Source organism: Chionomys nivalis, chromosome 8, assembly GCF_950005125.1.
Source record: "Chionomys nivalis chromosome 8, mChiNiv1.1, whole genome shotgun sequence".
Classification (NCBI taxonomy): domain Eukaryota; kingdom Metazoa; phylum Chordata; class Mammalia; order Rodentia; family Cricetidae; genus Chionomys; species Chionomys nivalis.
Window position 1 is genome coordinate 84220058 of NC_080093.1, and position 14537 is coordinate 84234594.

Here is a 14537-nt window from a genome sequence, read left to right on the forward strand (position 1 = left end):
AATGTGGATAGATTTGTGGAGAGTAAAACACTTCAGAGAAGGAAAGAATTTCAACTGTTGTGAGCAGGTCCTCAGACGACTATGCTGCCTCCTACAACCCTAGCTGAGATTTTGGTAGGGTTCTAAAGAGCAGGGGACTAGGGTGTCAGATGGCAGGTGCTGCTGCAGCAAATGCAGCTGGTGACAACATCAAACAGCCAGCTCCAAATTGGCATCTGTGAATTCCATCCACCTAGGCTACAGACCTAGAGGGCTCTTGCTTACACTGTATGGATCGACCTTCTGCTTTGCTGATGGAATCAGGACAGCAACAGAGCGGGGGGGGGGGGGGGGGGGGGGGGGGGGGTGTCCATCTAAAACACGCCCACTTGCAGAAGAGTCCTGGGTCCCAGGGGCTCTGTCAAAGTAGGGAAGCATCCTCAAGGATAAGCTCCCAGAGGCACTTTGGCTCCTTTCTTAGGCATTTTGATCAAGATAAGATAAACCCTTGCCTGTGTGAATTTCCACTGTCTTGGTGCTCTGGTCACAAATGCCTTTCATTCCTTTCTCTACCACGATGGCCTCTGTGAGTGTCTGTAAATGGCTGACATCATCCTCTCTTCTCTGATACTTGGTCTCCTTTTCACACTGTTAGGGATCCAACCATGCCCGGCAAGCTCGCCCTGGGCTATACAATCCCAGCTAACTCTCACTGGGCCACCCTGCATCTCTCCCACATGATCAAGGCCTAGGGTCACACCAAGTGACCAAGTCTGTCTTCTGAAGCTGCTGTCAAGGGCAACAGCAAGAATTCTTGGTAGACAACGAGCCACATCCAGCTTAATACAGCTTCAGAGCAAGATGGGGAGAGAGTTTTCCCTTGGTTTTGTTTTATCAAAGTAACAAAAGAAAGGCTGGGGAGTAGGGGAAGCAGGGGAAGGGACTAAGTTTAGTTAGGGAAGAAGGGAGGGAGGTTGGAAGAAATCAGAAAAAGTACAGAATAATGTTTTCCCTCTTGATTGTTCTGTAACAACAACAACAGCAAAAGGAAGCAAAAAGTCACTTCTGGAGTGAGTACACAAACCCAAGTATTGTGCTTTGCTTTTTGTGATGTAGCTATGGTCAGCCCAGGAGATTGACCTTAAATTTGTGACAATCCCCCGGGCCTCTTAGTCTCCCCAGTGCTGTGATTACAGGTATGGACTAAGCACCCCTGACCATGTACTGACGTTTAAAGATTTAAAATTTAGCAAAAAGTAAAAACTTTATGTTAAGGGCTGGAGAGATGGCTCAGTGGTTAAGAGCACTGGCCGTTCTTCCAGAGGTCCTGAGTTCAATTCCCAGCAACCACATGGTGGATCACAACCATCTGTAATGAGATCTGGTGCCCTCCTCTGGCGTGCAGGCATACATGGAGGCAGAATGTTGTATATATAATAAATAAATAAATAAATCTTAAAATAAAACCTTCATAGCTAATACTAATGCATGCTCTCAGGTAATCAGTGTTACTTTGAAAGAACCCAACTATAAGAAATTCAGGGTTTCCTCCTTCACCGCGTGTGTGCACGCGCACACACACACCTTCAATCACTCTCCACCTTATTGTTCTTAGACAAACTAGGCTGGCTCCTAAGAGAGCTCCACAGCATGAGGATTAGAGATGTGTGCCCCGTACCAGCTTTTACATAGGTGCTATGGATCTAAGCCCAGGTCTTCCGGTTGGCTTGGCAAGCACTTTCCTGACTCTGCCGTTTCCCAGCTCTTAACAAGATACGTTTTAAATGTGTTACTACAAATCTTATTCAGGGGGCTGGAGAGCTGGCTCAACAGTTAAGAGCACTGGCTGCTCATCCAGAGGTCCTGAGTTCAGTTCTCAGGACTCACAGGGCAGTTCGCTACTGTCTATAATGGAACCTGATGCCATCTTCTGGTAAGCAGACGTACAGGTAGACAAAACTCGTATATACAGAAAGTATATAAATAAATAAGTCTTTTAAAAAATCTTGTTCAGCAGTTCCATCATACATCTTTTTTTTTTTTTTTTTTTTTTTTTGGTTTTTCGAGACAGGGTTTCTCTGTGGTTTTGGAGCCTGTCCTGGAACTAGCTCTTGTAGACCAGGCTGGTCTCGAACTCACAGAGATCCGCCTGCCTCTGCCTCCCGAGTGCTGGGATTAAAGGCGTGCGCCACCACCGCCCGGCCCATCATACATCTTATAGACTTAAGAACAGAACTAGTACTCATAATTCTCTCTTTAAAAACTCTGAGGAAGGAGACCAAAGCAGTCATAGCAGGAGAAGTGGGGAGTGAGTGGAGGCGGACCTTAAGGGACAACTGAAGGCACCTGAGTAGAGCCTGGGCTGTAGAAGAGTCCCTGGCCCACGCACCTACTTCTACCACACTGTCATAGGCCAGGCACTAGGCTGCTGCCTCTAACTTGACCTCTCTTACTATATACCTAGGATAGAGCAAGCTTTAAGGTCTTTTCAGAAGAGCTTTCTGAATAATCTCTGGGTGCTTCCCAGCACCTTGGGCAGCTCCCACTTCAGTGCCCTGACGCAGGGCTGCTTTAATCATGGTCCACTGTACTCTTCAGGGTGCTCCAGATTCCCTACCTATATGAAAACTTAATAGCTTCCTCTGCCCAGGTCTACCTGGATCCACTCCATAGAATTTTCTTCAATGTTCTACCCTCAGATCATATGTTCTTTCTTCTCTGGGCCCTGTTTCATGTGGGAAACTGACCAGGGAATTAGCACAAAGTTTAATGTTTTCCCCAGATTACCAGTTCTACAAGGCCAAGGCCGACAATGCACCAGATTTGAAGAAACCCCAGAGGTTAAGTGAAGCAATCACTCCCTTATTTTTAAAGTTCAACAGAACCTCTTCCTGCATGCTAAGATGGAGACTGACTTAGAGTCTGCATACCTGGGAGATGACTGAGCCTACAGTCACTCTGAGAACCAGTCAATAGCAACACAGTCAATGAGAATGTCAGGAGAGGCTCTGTCACCTCCATGAGTCATTCTTTTGCTCAGAGAAACATGTCAAGAACAGGCATTATATGTGGGATACTAAGGTTGAAAAAAAACAGCCCGAGGTTAGAGACCTCCGTGGCCTTCTGCCTGAGGCAGGAATGGTGGTTTCTCAAACTATACTCCCTGGAGCAGCCAATGAGAACGACTTGGAGCTAAGGATCTGGGAGGGTGGATGTCAATTAGATCCACTTTGATATTCCATGCTACAATTTCAACTTAAAGCATGAGGCTTGCTGTTTAAGTGGGCTGGGAAGATGAATGTGAGTGGAGGAACATCTCCCATGAAAGTGTAAGGGCCTGAGTCTGAATTCCCCAGCACCTACATGGCAGGGGGGTCTTTTCTGTAATCCAACACACAGGGGGGTAGAAACAAGGGAGCCTGGAGCAAGCAGCATGGTCAGAGCAGCCTAATCAGGGAGATCTGTAGCTCTGCCTCAATAAAAGGTGGAGAGAAATTGAGGAAAACACCCAACGTCAACATTTATCTACCCCCCCCCCCACACACACACCACAAATATCCTTGCAAAAGAAGGGAGAGGTGCCCTGTCAGCTTGCCACAAGCTGGAGTCATTAAGAAAGAGGGACCTCAATTGAGTAAATGCCTCTGTCAGAAGGGGGCATTTTCGAGATTAATAATTGATATGGATGTGGGAGCACCAGTCCACTAGGAGCGATGTCACCCTGGGCAGGTGATCCTGAGTTGTACAGGAAAGCAGGCTGAACAAATCAGTCTAAGTCGTATTCCTCCATGGTTCTCCAGGCTCCTGCCCTGAGTTTCATGAGCGATGGGGCATGGCCTGAGAGCTGGAAGCTGAAATAAATGCTTCCCTCCCCAGGTTGCTTTCATCATGGTGTTTATCCCAGCAAACAAGAGAGCTGCTGGAAAACCAGTAACCTTAAGGAATTCTCTCTCACCCTGTGCTGGTAATGGAGGAGAAATTAGGCTTGGGATGGAGAGACAGGTAAAGGTGACGGCCTGACGAGCCCCATACGCTGGAAGGAGAGAACAGATGCCCGAAAGCTGTTTTCTGACCCCCATATATGTGTCGCCTACACACGAAAAACACACACATTTAAAGCAAGTAGGCTCGGGGGAAGAGTACCCAGCAGGGACCCAGTTGTACACATGCCAATTTTGTCAACTCTGTGGGAAGACAAAGAAATGAGATCCTGGCTTTAGTATTTACAGAAGGTACACGCACACACACCCCGTCACTCACAATACCCACCCACTCCAAACACGCACCCCACTTTGATTTCTGGGTATGTGGAGACATGAGGAATAGCCTGGAAAAAGGTGCTGCCAATGAGAATAGACCAGTGGTAGCCAAGTCATCTGTCACCTTCTCCAACAAGCCTCCTCCATCTTTCTCAAGGAAAATACAACAGCTCATGTAATCCTGGCTGCTCCCTGCCACCCCCACTGCATACCCGGAAGCTATTTATGTGATTCTTCAAGATGACTTCCAACTGTGTGCTGAGTTTATCTCGTCAGTTACTGTGAAAGTTCAGCTAGGACAATCAGCCTGTCCCCAAGGTGAACTCGGGGAAGACACCCGCCTCTGTTGTGTCTTCCCAGTGTGCTGCTGGATACCAGAAGAGAGAGCTGAGAGAGGACTCTGAGATCACCCCACCCCACCCCACGCGCAAGATCTGCAGACATGAACCCATGTTCTGCTGGTGGCCAGTGAAATAACATCAGACTGAAATGTCCATGGAACACAACTGGCAAGCAGATATACCAACGTTGAGTCAGCCTTTTTTTTCCTGGACTGTCCTGAGGTCCTCAGAGGGTGATAAGGCACCATCTTCCACAAAGCTACTGGTGACCACAAGTGTTCACTCCAATCTACCTCTATATATGAGGAGCCTCAATGTAGGCTCTTAGTGGAAGGGCTGTGTGTCCAGCTCCAGGGACTGAGGGGTGGCAGCTTCTCTATAGTATGCTGGCATGAAGCCTTCTGCTAGTTTAAGATTCAGAAAGAGCCAAGTTCAAATCCCTCCCTAGCTCTTTATGAGGTCTGGTAGCTTCTGTCAAGTCAATTAGGGTCTTGACCCATTGAACCATAATTTCTTTATACTTTTTCTTAAAATCAGAACAATGTACAGCAAACTTGTGGGCTTCAATGAGAGAACACAGAAGGTTCTGCATCAGAATCAAACATGTGTCCTTGAAATCCCAGGCACTAACAGGCCTTCAGGCGTGTGCTCCTGGTGCTTCCTCCACATCGAATCAAGGCTCTTCCTGCTATCAGTCAACAGTGCCCTGTACCTCAGAGTCCCATTTATATGGCTAGTTCTGGGACAGGGAATGGTCACCAAGAGCCCACCAATGAGTGCCACACCTATAACATTTGATAGGAATTAGGTGATGGAGAGACACAGGACTCCATTTCTTTTTCTTTTATTTCTTTCTTTTTGTTTTGTTTTTCAAGAACAGGGTTTCTCTGTGTAGCCCTGGCTGTCCTGGAACTCACTCTGTAGACCATGCTGGCACTGAACTCAGATATCCGCCTGCCTCTGCCTCCTGAGTGCTGGGATTAAAGGTGTGCCACCACCATCCTGTGAGCATTCTATTTATACAAGAATAGTGTGGAAGAAAAGAATGAAAGTAGCCACTGAAAGGCAGTGGCATTTCTGGGGCTCAAATATTGAGCCTGCCCCCTTGTGCCAACCCCCAAGAATGGGTTGAAAGTGGGGGAGAAAGCAAATTTTTTTTTATTGTTTAAGAACAAATATATAAAAACAACTAAGTCTGTCTGAATGCAGGTGTATGCATAACATCATGACACGTTTGATTTAAAGAAAGTTGAAAAGCCTCCAAGAGATCTCTCATACCTCAAGGAGATAGCTAGACAAGTTTTTTTATTACCTTCTGAGGTTTTCATTCAGCTCCCACCTCCACCCTCCTCACCCCCACCCTAGAAGCCTACAGGGAACACACACAAGTGGAGAAATAGCTTGTCACATCACAGATGGAAATACAAAATTGATATCTATAAACTTCTTTGTACATCATTAATTCATTAGCCTAGAGAAATGAGAATCAGAGTGAGAATTTGAGCAAGCGCTGGGGTAGTTACATCCACAGAGAGAGTATAGCACCTCTGGTTAAAAAGCAGGGTCTAGAAAGTTCCTTTAGCCTTCCAACTGCTCAGCCAGTGCAGCTCCAAGCCAGCCACCATCAGCCACACGTGCGAGCGAGCGAGCGAGCATGCTGCCCACTGCAGAGCGCACATCCTCTGTCCCTCCCTATCCTAGCTCTATGCCAGTTGGCCTGGATTGCATTTTTAAAGTTGATGGGTTTAGGAAAGGGGTCCCAGTGTTCAGCACTATGAAATGACATTGTTTCGGTGTGGAATAAAACCACAAATGTAATGGGGGCGGGTGAGAATAGCAACATTTGATACACCATGATTTTAAATTAATTTTTACTATGAACTAAAGATTTTCCCAGAGGCTGTAGATTAGTGCATTGCAGAAACGCAAAAGTTGTACACACTTTACTATGAACTGTGAAGTAAGAAAAGGAACTCGGAATTTAAAATTGCCAATGCCTTAATTCTTAAATTTTGAAGTAATATGAGAGGTGTGATGTTAAGTTGGGAACATAACCCCAGCCCCTGGCATCCATCCCAGTCCCCTGGCCTGGGAGTTGTGTGGGTCTGGACTCCAAATCCCAGCATGCCAGGTCCTGACACCTCCCCAACCACTCCCACAGGGTATTTAAGTGGAGGCCAATAGGAGGAACATGTGGTCCCGGGTTTTGCATGTGCTACTCAGTTTTCTGTCTCTCCTGCCATGCTCTTGGCCACCCCCGAGAGTGCTGCATTTATTAAAACATGGGCATTTTAATTTTCTTTGATTTGGCCTGATTGGATTTGTGTGTGCCGGTGGAGAGGATTTTTAAATAAGACATATATAAAAAGCTCTACATAAACCGGAATACAAGTTTGAGAATTCAGCTATCTCCAAGATTCATTTTTCTTTGGGGGGGGGGGGGGCTATGGCCATATGTGTAGCTTTCTCCTCTGTTTTTGAGATGATACCCTATTATGAATTTGTAGCAGTCCTCCCTGCCTCTGCCTCCTATGTAACGGGATCACCAGTAAAAGCTACAACGCCTGGTTTAGACTTCTCTATTAAAAGAGACCTATTTAAAATAAACAACACGTCAGACAATATTTTCTGATGGAAATACTGTGTTCAATGACATATATGAAAATGTATTTTCTTAAGATTATTATTACTGTTATTCATGTGCCTGTGTGTTTTCCTGGCAGAGGCCAGAAAACGGCATCCGAGCCTCTGGAACTGGAGTTGCAGATGGTTGTAGGGTGCAGCTAAGATGCTGGGAATTGAACCTCTGTTCCCTGGAGGAGCAGCAGTGCTCTCAGCCACTGAGCCATCTCTCCAGTCCCCTAAGCATTTGTTTAAAAATACAAAGGAGAGTCATTTCTAAATGTGTGTTATAAAGTCATTTCACAACTCTAGGGAATGATTTATTTCTTTTCTTTTTAAAGTATATATGAACTGTTTCTCTGGGTGCAAATTGCTAGCTCAGTGCTACAGGGCGGTTATTAGAATAGTTTTATTTATTTATTTATTTATTTACCTATTTATTTATTTATTTATTTATTTATAATCATGTTTCTGTGCTGAAGTTATCAAGACCAGCTCTCTGCTGCGATTGCGTTGTTACTGGGAACACGCACACACTCACACACACGCGCACACAGAGTTTAACGTGAGGCCAGGACAGAGAGATTAGACACAAAGAAATGTAAACAGCTCTCACATGCTAGGAAGCTAGGTTACAAGAATCCCGGCACCAGGCATTCACCAGTCACCATGGAAAACAGGAAGTGAGGTGCATAGCAACCACGAGCCAAAAAGCAGAAAAGCGCATACCTTTAGCTTGGAATGAAAATCACGAGATTTCCTTCTGGCAAGAACCTGAATGTGACTAGACACCTGCAGGGTAGGGGAAGGGAGGAAAACAAAGGAAAAGCCTGTAACCATGGAGATGAAAAGCCCCCTACAACTGGGCAAGCCAGACGTACCTTAATGGCGGCTTGAATTTCTCGAACTTTCTTTCTTGCTAAGACCTGTATATGACTAGACACCTACATTTTTCGGGTTTATGCGGGGGAAACAAAACGAGAAAAACAAAAACAAAAAAACAAAAAACAAACAAAAAAAAGGAAATCAAATATAAAATCGCTACTCCTCGGGAGGGGCGGGGTAGGGGAGGTTATTTGCATCTCAACGAAGCTCTGCGGTTAGGAACAGACAGTCCCAGCCAGACACCAAGCCCCCAGCACTGATCTAAAGCGTTCTGGACGGGGTCCTCACTGTAGGGACTTGATTCAGAAGTTTGGGCGGGCTCACTTCCCATGTTCCCAACCTGAAGAGATCACAGGTAAATGCTGGGGGAAACCTCATTTGCAAAGCCGTGAGAGGGGGAGAGCATTTTTATGAAATTAAAAAGGCAGGGGTAGAGGGAAATGAAAATAATTACACCTCAGTGTCAGGAGAGGAAAAAAAATACCCCTTTCTCAATTTAGAGCGGACTGTCCATAAATTAGCGTGTTCTACAGAATCAAAGCTGAGGCTGTGAGGGAGTTCTGATCTCCTGGAGGACTCTAGGTTCTGTGGCAAACGCTGAAATAATACTGACACCAAGAGAAATGGGACCCAGTTAGCAGAGCCTTTTTCCCCCGCCTTTAAAATGTCTTTAGCTCTTCGACTCTTTCGGGAATCGCCTGTGTGCCAAGAGGATCTGCATATTATTACAAAACGCAATGTGTGACTACAGCCAGCCAGCCGGACCGGGCAGTCGGTTAAAATCTGGGTGGAAAAACCACTCCGCTCTGCTGCACGGCAGGCTGGAGAGGTGTCGCCAAATGTGGCTTACAGGCACCCTGAAGATGGCGATGAGTTAGGCCTCTGACACACACCGGGTAGGCAAACCAGCATCTATTTCAGTGGGACTTGATTAAATTTTAAAAAGCCCCGAGTTAAGGGGTCGCCAGGCAAATGACCAGAGCTCACCAGCTAAAAGCCAGTTCAGTATTTGAGACCTGTCAGTCTGCGTTAGGAGACTGTCAACCTCCTTCCCATTACAAGTTCGAGGCCATAGGCTTTCGGGCAGTTACTCATCTCAAACTCTCCAGTGACTCTTAACAGCAGGACTCGGCAGGAGTAAAGATCTTTTGGTGGTCAAATTTGGTTTTGGAGTTTTAATAATTCACTTTCTTCCCGCTTCCAGAGAAACAGGGGCTCCCCCGTCTTCTTCACCCCCTCCATCTGGCTCCTGTGGAGACTCATTTTCACCCAGACTCCTCTATGCCCCGACTCAATGAGGGCCATAGCTGGGTGCATCCCCAGCAGACAGACAGTGCCTGCCTCTGTCTGCTGACTCAGCTAGGGGTCAGCACAGGCAGCATTTCTGGGGGACAGCTCAGCCCCTCAATCCACACTCCAGAAAGGTAAGCTTTCTCGAGGGGTGGGGCAGGAGGGTGCGCATACTGCAGCTCAGCCTTAAGGAGACCAGGTTGAGCTGGCTGCATTCAGGGCTCAGGCATCGCCCCCTCGCCTCTCTTTAGTTATTTCGAGATGAGGTCTCTCACTATGCTGCCCGAGTGGTCTTGAACTGGGGCTTAAAAGATCCAGACATCTCAGACTCCCAAGTAGCTGGGATTAGAGGTGTACTCTACCACACCTAGTTAGCTGCAGCTGCTGAACTCCGTGCCGTGCCATTACATGTGGGTTAACATTAAAAAACATATACATGTTTTCCCATTAACGAGCCACCCATCACATGGGTTATTTGTTTTACTTTCCTTTTTTCTGATTTTAGAGACTCATCTCCCACCCATTCCAACTGTGAATTTGATCCCATCAGAAATATGGGTGGCTTTGTGTCCAAAAGAACCAGGGAAGATAGAGCCCTGGACAGAGTCAGAAGAGAAGTCCCATTCCTGCTCTGCAGCATATAAAAACTGTAACTGCTTCAGTTACAGCAGCAGAGGCTGACATAAGGCCATTGCTAAAAAAGCCACAGTGCCCTGGAAGTGTATGGCTCAGTATCGCTTTTAGGCCACTGCTAAAGGCCACTGGCGGGACTTCATTGAGATAATTACATAATCGTTTCAGGATGTTAAAATACACAGAACCTCCAAACCTCTTGGCTTGCCAGGGGAAGTGCACCTGCAGTCTTCTGCAACTAGGGAGGTGGGGGAAAAATGGCAGGATTGAAAACACCTTAGCAAGAGGAGGTTCAGATACTGCCTTGGCAGTGAACCATGCCACGTGTGTATGACATCACACTAGTGCATGCTCAGGCCACAGAAATGAAGAGTGGGAAAAAGCCACTCCAGGCCACCTACAGAGCAGGGCAGACTCCTTACAGGGCACTGGGACTGGGGCTCCTATTGCTGAAGCACAGCAGCCAAGGCAGCCCAACGGTCTTGGGGCCATTCGCTCACATGCAAACCTTGCAGGCGGGTACTGTACCTGCTTCCTGGTCCTTGTCTTCCCTGTCCTGAGTTTGATGTATCTGGCTATCAATTCATTTCTGCCTGCAAGAAAGAAGAATTTATAATAAGGAGGACTACTTAAGGATAAATAAAGACCTTAAAACAGTGCTTCTCAACCTTCCTAATGCTGCAACCCTTAATACAATTTATTACGATGCTGTGACCACAACCATAGATTAGTTCACTGCTACTTTGTAACTGTAACTGTGATACTGTTACGAACCATAATGTAAATATCTGATAGGCAGTGTATCTGATATGCGGTTCCAAAGCAGGAGAGAACAACAGGTTACAAAGCACTACCCTAAAAGCTAAGACCAGAAACAGGATTCAAGAATTTTTGATTGGAAAGGCTGGAGAGGTGGCTCAATGGTTAAGGCCAGTGGCTGCTCTTGCACAATCACAGGTAGTATATATACATAAATGAATGCAGGCAGAAAACTCACATACATCAAATAAAAATCAATCCTAAAAGAACAGAATTTTGAATTGGGGCAGCTAGTGGGGTACTTGCCTGGCCCTGGGCTAGCTCCCTAAAACATTTAAACCAAGCAATGGTGTTACCTTTAGCCAACACTTGGGAGGTGGAGGTAGAAGGGTAAGAGATTTCAGATCAGTCTGGGATAGATGAGACCTTGATTTTTTTCCTAATTGGAGCTTTTTCAGTTTATTCCTGACAGAAAAATAGTACACTGTCTGAGAAAAAAATGTTTACTAAGGGGAAATTAAGATAAAGTTCACTGAACTTTAAATTTTGTCCAGTCACCGAGAATTGAAAAGTATCTTATAAGAAAATGCCAGTATAACTGGACATGGTAGTATACACCTTTAATCCCTGTACTCGGAAGGCAGAGGCAGGTGGATCTCTGAAGCCAGCCTGGTCTACAGAGGAAAACCCAGGAAAGCCAGGGCTACACAGAGAAACTCTGTCTCACAAAACACAAGAAAAGCTTAGAACAAAAGTCTTTGTGTTCTTGTTGGCTTTCACCTAAAAACGCTGAGTTGGTCGGGGTGTCTGTGTCTTTCTCCTCCCCCCTCCTGAAAGAAAATGAGTCCGGTTCTGTTTTAGTCTTTATTTCTCAATGTCATTTTCTTCTTCATCCAAGCTTCTCCCTGTGGTCACCTCATTACAGACACAGGCAAGTGAGCCTTTTGTGGCTGTCAAGAACAGCAATGAAAGGAAGCTCAACAATGTGGAAGCCGAAGACCCTGAAATGTGGTTTTTGCATGAGCAGCTCTCTATTCTCACCTGTGTATATATGAGGGATGGGAGTGACTCAACCTTCTCCGAGCCTTATAGCCTTGAATTAGGAAAAACATCTGAACAAAAAAATCTTTTCATTCTTTTTTTTCTTTTTACCTTTGGGGTGTGTGTGTTTTGCTTTGTTTTGGTTTTCTGAGACAGGGTTTCTCTGTGTAACAGCCCTAGATGTTCTGGAACTCTCTTTGTAAAACAGGCTGGACTCAAACTCACGGAGATCCACCTGTCTCTGCCTCCTGAGTGCTGGGATTGTGCCACCAGGACTGGCCCGAACTTCTCATTCTTATGCTGTTAGAATCCTGACATTTTGCAGGACTACACTCTGACAGAAAAAACATTCTCCCAGAAGCTGAGGAAGCAAAGGACCACGGGAAAGAAGTGTGGACCATTCTTGAAAGTGTGGGCCTTCTAAGAGTGGTTCAAAGAGTCACTTCATACCTTTCCAGGACCCAGATGTATAAATCTATAAACACTCTACACCACACAGCTTCAGAACTTAGTGGCCTTTAATCTGCCTCTTTGAAAAGATCAGGTCTAAAGTCAATCATCTGGCTTGTGCTTCCTGGCCATATTGAGCTAGATCTGGCATCTTTTTGTTCTGTTTTGTTTTGCAGAAAGGGTTTCTCTTTGTAGCCTTGGCTGTTCTTGATTTGTAGACCAGGATGGCTTCGAACTCACAGAGATCCACAGGCCTCTGCCTCTAAGTGCTGGAACTAAAGGTGTGTGCCGCCGCCACCTGGTCCCTGCATCACTTTAAGGCAAGCATTAACATGACACACTGGAAGTGGCAATGCACCAGGTCATGGCACTGTGGCCTGTACTCTGTGTCGGGTTTTCCAGACTCACTGTATGCCCCAACATGAACTCCTATCTTCTTATCCAAGCTCTCCTGGGTATCAAGCACTTTGCTGGGCACAGAGTAACATAAGTAAACAGTGCTTTCCTCTAGCTGGTGGATGAGGTCACCAGGGGCAGGCTTTGAGGGTTAAAAAAACCTTAATACTGTTTCTTTCCAGAGGGCACCCGGTGAGAAGTGGCCGCCATAAGCTCATACCAGAAAGAATTAAGCGGAGCCAAGCAGGAAGCTTTTCCCGTTAAGATGAGAATCAATCCTGTTTCCTTCAAGTTGTTTCTGTCAGATACTTGACCAAAGAAACAAGAAGTCACTAACCACCCACATACACTCTGCCTCTAGCAAGACGGTGACTACATCCCTGCCCGGGCAAAATAAGTAAACTATGCTCACAGAAGCCCTGACTCATGGCTCATTACAGCCTGAAACGTCCGTGGCCTTACAGTGACTTGGCCCATCAGCTATCTGTTTCAAGACCTCACGGAACACACACAGCACAGAGGGCAAAGGCATCATGATGCCACAAAGTACCCTGGGTCACCAACCCCCTGCTCTGAAACAAACAAAAACAAAATACAAACAAACAATCGCCCCACGCCAAAGTCAACATGTTTAGAACAGACGAAGAGGCCTGCTGGAAGGGCCTGACTTAGACAGGGTTTTTCTTAACTTTGTCATCTTTCAGACTCCCCCAGTTGCTCTTACAGGCCTTCACACAAATGCCTCGCTGTCTTTCAAGGGAGACTCTGTGTCCTGGACTGTCCTGTCTCCGGATCACGCTGTGCAGGTGAAGGTGCCTGTCACCTTCTCAGGCTAGACACTCAGGTGATGCTGTCCCCCACCGCTAGTTTATTATTTTAGGTATGTGGGTGTTGTTGGGGATGGGTTGTTTTTGAGACAGAGTTTCTCTGTGTAACAGTCCTGGCTATCCTGGAACTTGTTTTATAGACCAGGATGGCCTCGAACTCACAGAAGTCCACCGGCCTCCACCTCCTGAGTGCTAGGATTAAAGGTGTACACAACTATTGCTCATTTGTATCAGGGTGTTTTATCTGCATGTCTGTGTATCATGTGCACGCCGGGCCAGAAAAGCATCTCAGATCCCTCAGGGCTGGAGTTCTAGATGGCTGTAAGCCACCATGTGAAGGCCGTTCCTCAGTTACACCCCTCACTCTGTTCCCCCTCCTTGCAGAACTGCTGGTATTTTTCAAACCCCCAATAAAAAAAAAAACTTTCCATTTATTTCTACTCCCATTTCACCTTATTAAATTGAGTCTATCAGTCCAGCCTGTCAAAATCTTTTCAGATCCCAACTCTGTAACTGAATGTACACTTTCCGGTGCATTTAGAGGAGAAGGACTTCTAGGTTCGGTATGGGGGGAGTGCTTCAGAGAGCATCCCCGGTCAGAGTCCTCGCTGCCAATATCTCCTGTAGTGCCATTGGGCCTCCTTGTCCATCTCTCAGAAGGCTGTGCAGATTTCGCAATTTGTCATAAAGGCTCACTAACAGCCGAGCCCGGGCAGGAGTGCCTAATTACTAGAAACCAGACCTGAATGACAATGTCCACAGACCCGCCGAGCACCCTCCAGCCCAGGATACTCTCTGGGCAGTCATTCAGGGCTTTTTGAGCAGTCAGGGCTCTGTGCGACATGCAATTTCAGCTGGGCCTTGTCCAGGTGGTACAAAAGAGGCTCTTGCCCCAAACTTGCTTATTTTCTGTGAATACAGAAAAGCTGGCTTGGGAGATGTGACATGATACCGACATAATGATTTTCGATTTCTTGTAGCATCGGGCTGAAGGAGTAAGAAAGCTAGCTATCTAGGGCAGCCCCAAGCGCCCACGATCCCCCCAGCCTACTCAA

General features: G+C 46.3%; 1 protein-coding gene across 2 annotated transcripts in view; it reads right to left on the reverse strand.

Annotated features, from left to right (window-relative positions):
* The window catches only part of Tead1 (TEA domain transcription factor 1), a 228319-nt gene that overhangs the window by 50422 nt on the left and 163360 nt on the right, over nt 1-14537 (reverse strand). The window contains exons 3-5 of one of the 2 annotated variants that reach the window (XM_057778411.1): nt 10538-10602; nt 8083-8145; nt 7931-7993 (exon numbers count right to left, since the gene is read on the reverse strand). In XM_057778411.1, coding sequence (XP_057634394.1) covers nt 7931-7993; nt 8083-8145; nt 10538-10602 — 191 coding nt within the window. The remainder of the gene's footprint in view (nt 1-7930; nt 7994-8082; nt 8146-10537; nt 10603-14537) is intronic. The other variant, XM_057778412.1, reaches the window with a different exon arrangement.